At 27.9% G+C, this 1,200-nt stretch overlaps 1 protein-coding gene across 1 annotated transcript; it reads left to right on the forward strand.

The window, feature by feature from the left end:
- Nucleotides 1-341: 341 nt before the first annotated feature.
- Nucleotides 342-929, forward strand: LOC135961317 (uncharacterized). Its single transcript, XM_065512811.1, has 3 exons — nt 342-400; nt 463-541; nt 618-929. Exons 1-3 carry the CDS (start codon nt 342-344, stop codon nt 927-929), a joined length of 450 nt encoding a protein of 149 aa, XP_065368883.1.
- The last annotated feature ends 271 nt before the right edge of the window (nt 930-1,200 follow it).

The raw sequence follows: 1,200 nt of genomic DNA on the forward strand, positions 1-1,200 counted from the left end.
AAAATACATTTTGAAAAAGTATCCCTTTTTAAAGGATAAAGGAAAGAAAATTCCTGTTTTAGATTATTTTCCACACGTGTGTGCATAATTTTACCTGTAAATTCCTAAGAAAAACTTAAGGATTTTTTAATTAGCTTTAAATGCTGCGCCTGCAAATTATTCTGTCACCTAAAAGCGAACACAAATTTGAGTCATTTATGAGCTAGAAACTAAATTCTGCTTAAAGATTTTAAAGTATAAAAGACTAAAGATTTACGAATTTCTTATACACAACCAATCCGATCTTGGCACAGTAAGCATCAAGAACTTAAGTTGGCAATTTTCTATTAAATTTTTTGAAAATGGCACCACAAACAAAAGTAGAATTTGTTGTTTTAAAATTAACATATTTCAAATTTATGTAAGTATTTGATTTTAATTGATCATTTAATAAACTATTTAATAATAACAATTTATTTGCAGTCATCCTCAAAGTCCTAGAATTACAGTGTCACACAAGAAGCGTTCACCAAGTGGCTCCATGCCTCAAATTAAAGATTGGGTATGTTTTATAGAAACAATTTATTTAATATTTATTCTAAATTTGTACATACAAATAACTTTCTTTCTGTTTTTAGTTTGATCGCATAATGACTCAAGAGAAATCGAGTATACCCTCCAACGTAAAGGTACGTTATTGTGAGTGGAATATAAATTCAGGCAATGCAAATTTATTTACAATAAATGGTTTTCGTTTTGATAATATGGTTTTAATATTGGGCGAAGAATCCGTGCATTGGATGTTTTATATGTGCCAGCAAAGACGTATCGAAGGATGTGTTCCTTTATCAGTTAATTATTGCAGCTGCTGTTTCAACAATCAGTACTTGGAAATTATGGAATCCGTTAAGGGCTGTCTGATGAAAGAGATCAGTTGTAAACATGAATAACACCATTAATTAAAACTTAGGTTATAATGTAGTTTGTAAGATTTAAAAATATTGATTTCTGATTAATTTTAACAAGTGCTTTGTGATTGGCATGTACTGGATTGGGAAACCATGGTTTTTCTTAAGCTACAATTTGTTAATACAAAATATATAATTAATATAAAAAACATAATAAATAATCATAATTGCTTGTGTTAATTATGTAAAATATTAATTATCATGTGTTTTTAATTAAACCAGAGTTTTAAATCTGAATTTTCTTCGTGTATTA

This window comes from Calliphora vicina, chromosome 5, assembly GCF_958450345.1.
Source record: "Calliphora vicina chromosome 5, idCalVici1.1, whole genome shotgun sequence".
Taxonomy (NCBI): domain Eukaryota; kingdom Metazoa; phylum Arthropoda; class Insecta; order Diptera; family Calliphoridae; genus Calliphora; species Calliphora vicina.

Excerpts from the sequence above, each read along its gene's own strand:
- LOC135961317 (XM_065512811.1), top strand. The coding sequence starts at position 342 with ATGGCACCACAAACAAAAGTAGAATTTGTTGTTTTAAAATTAACATAT. Across the intron at positions 401-462 it reads TTAACATATTTCAAATTTAT|TCATCCTCAAAGTCCTAGAA; the intron begins GTAAGTATTTGA and ends ATTTATTTGCAG. Across the intron at positions 542-617 it reads TGCCTCAAATTAAAGATTGG|TTTGATCGCATAATGACTCA; the intron begins GTATGTTTTATA and ends TTCTGTTTTTAG.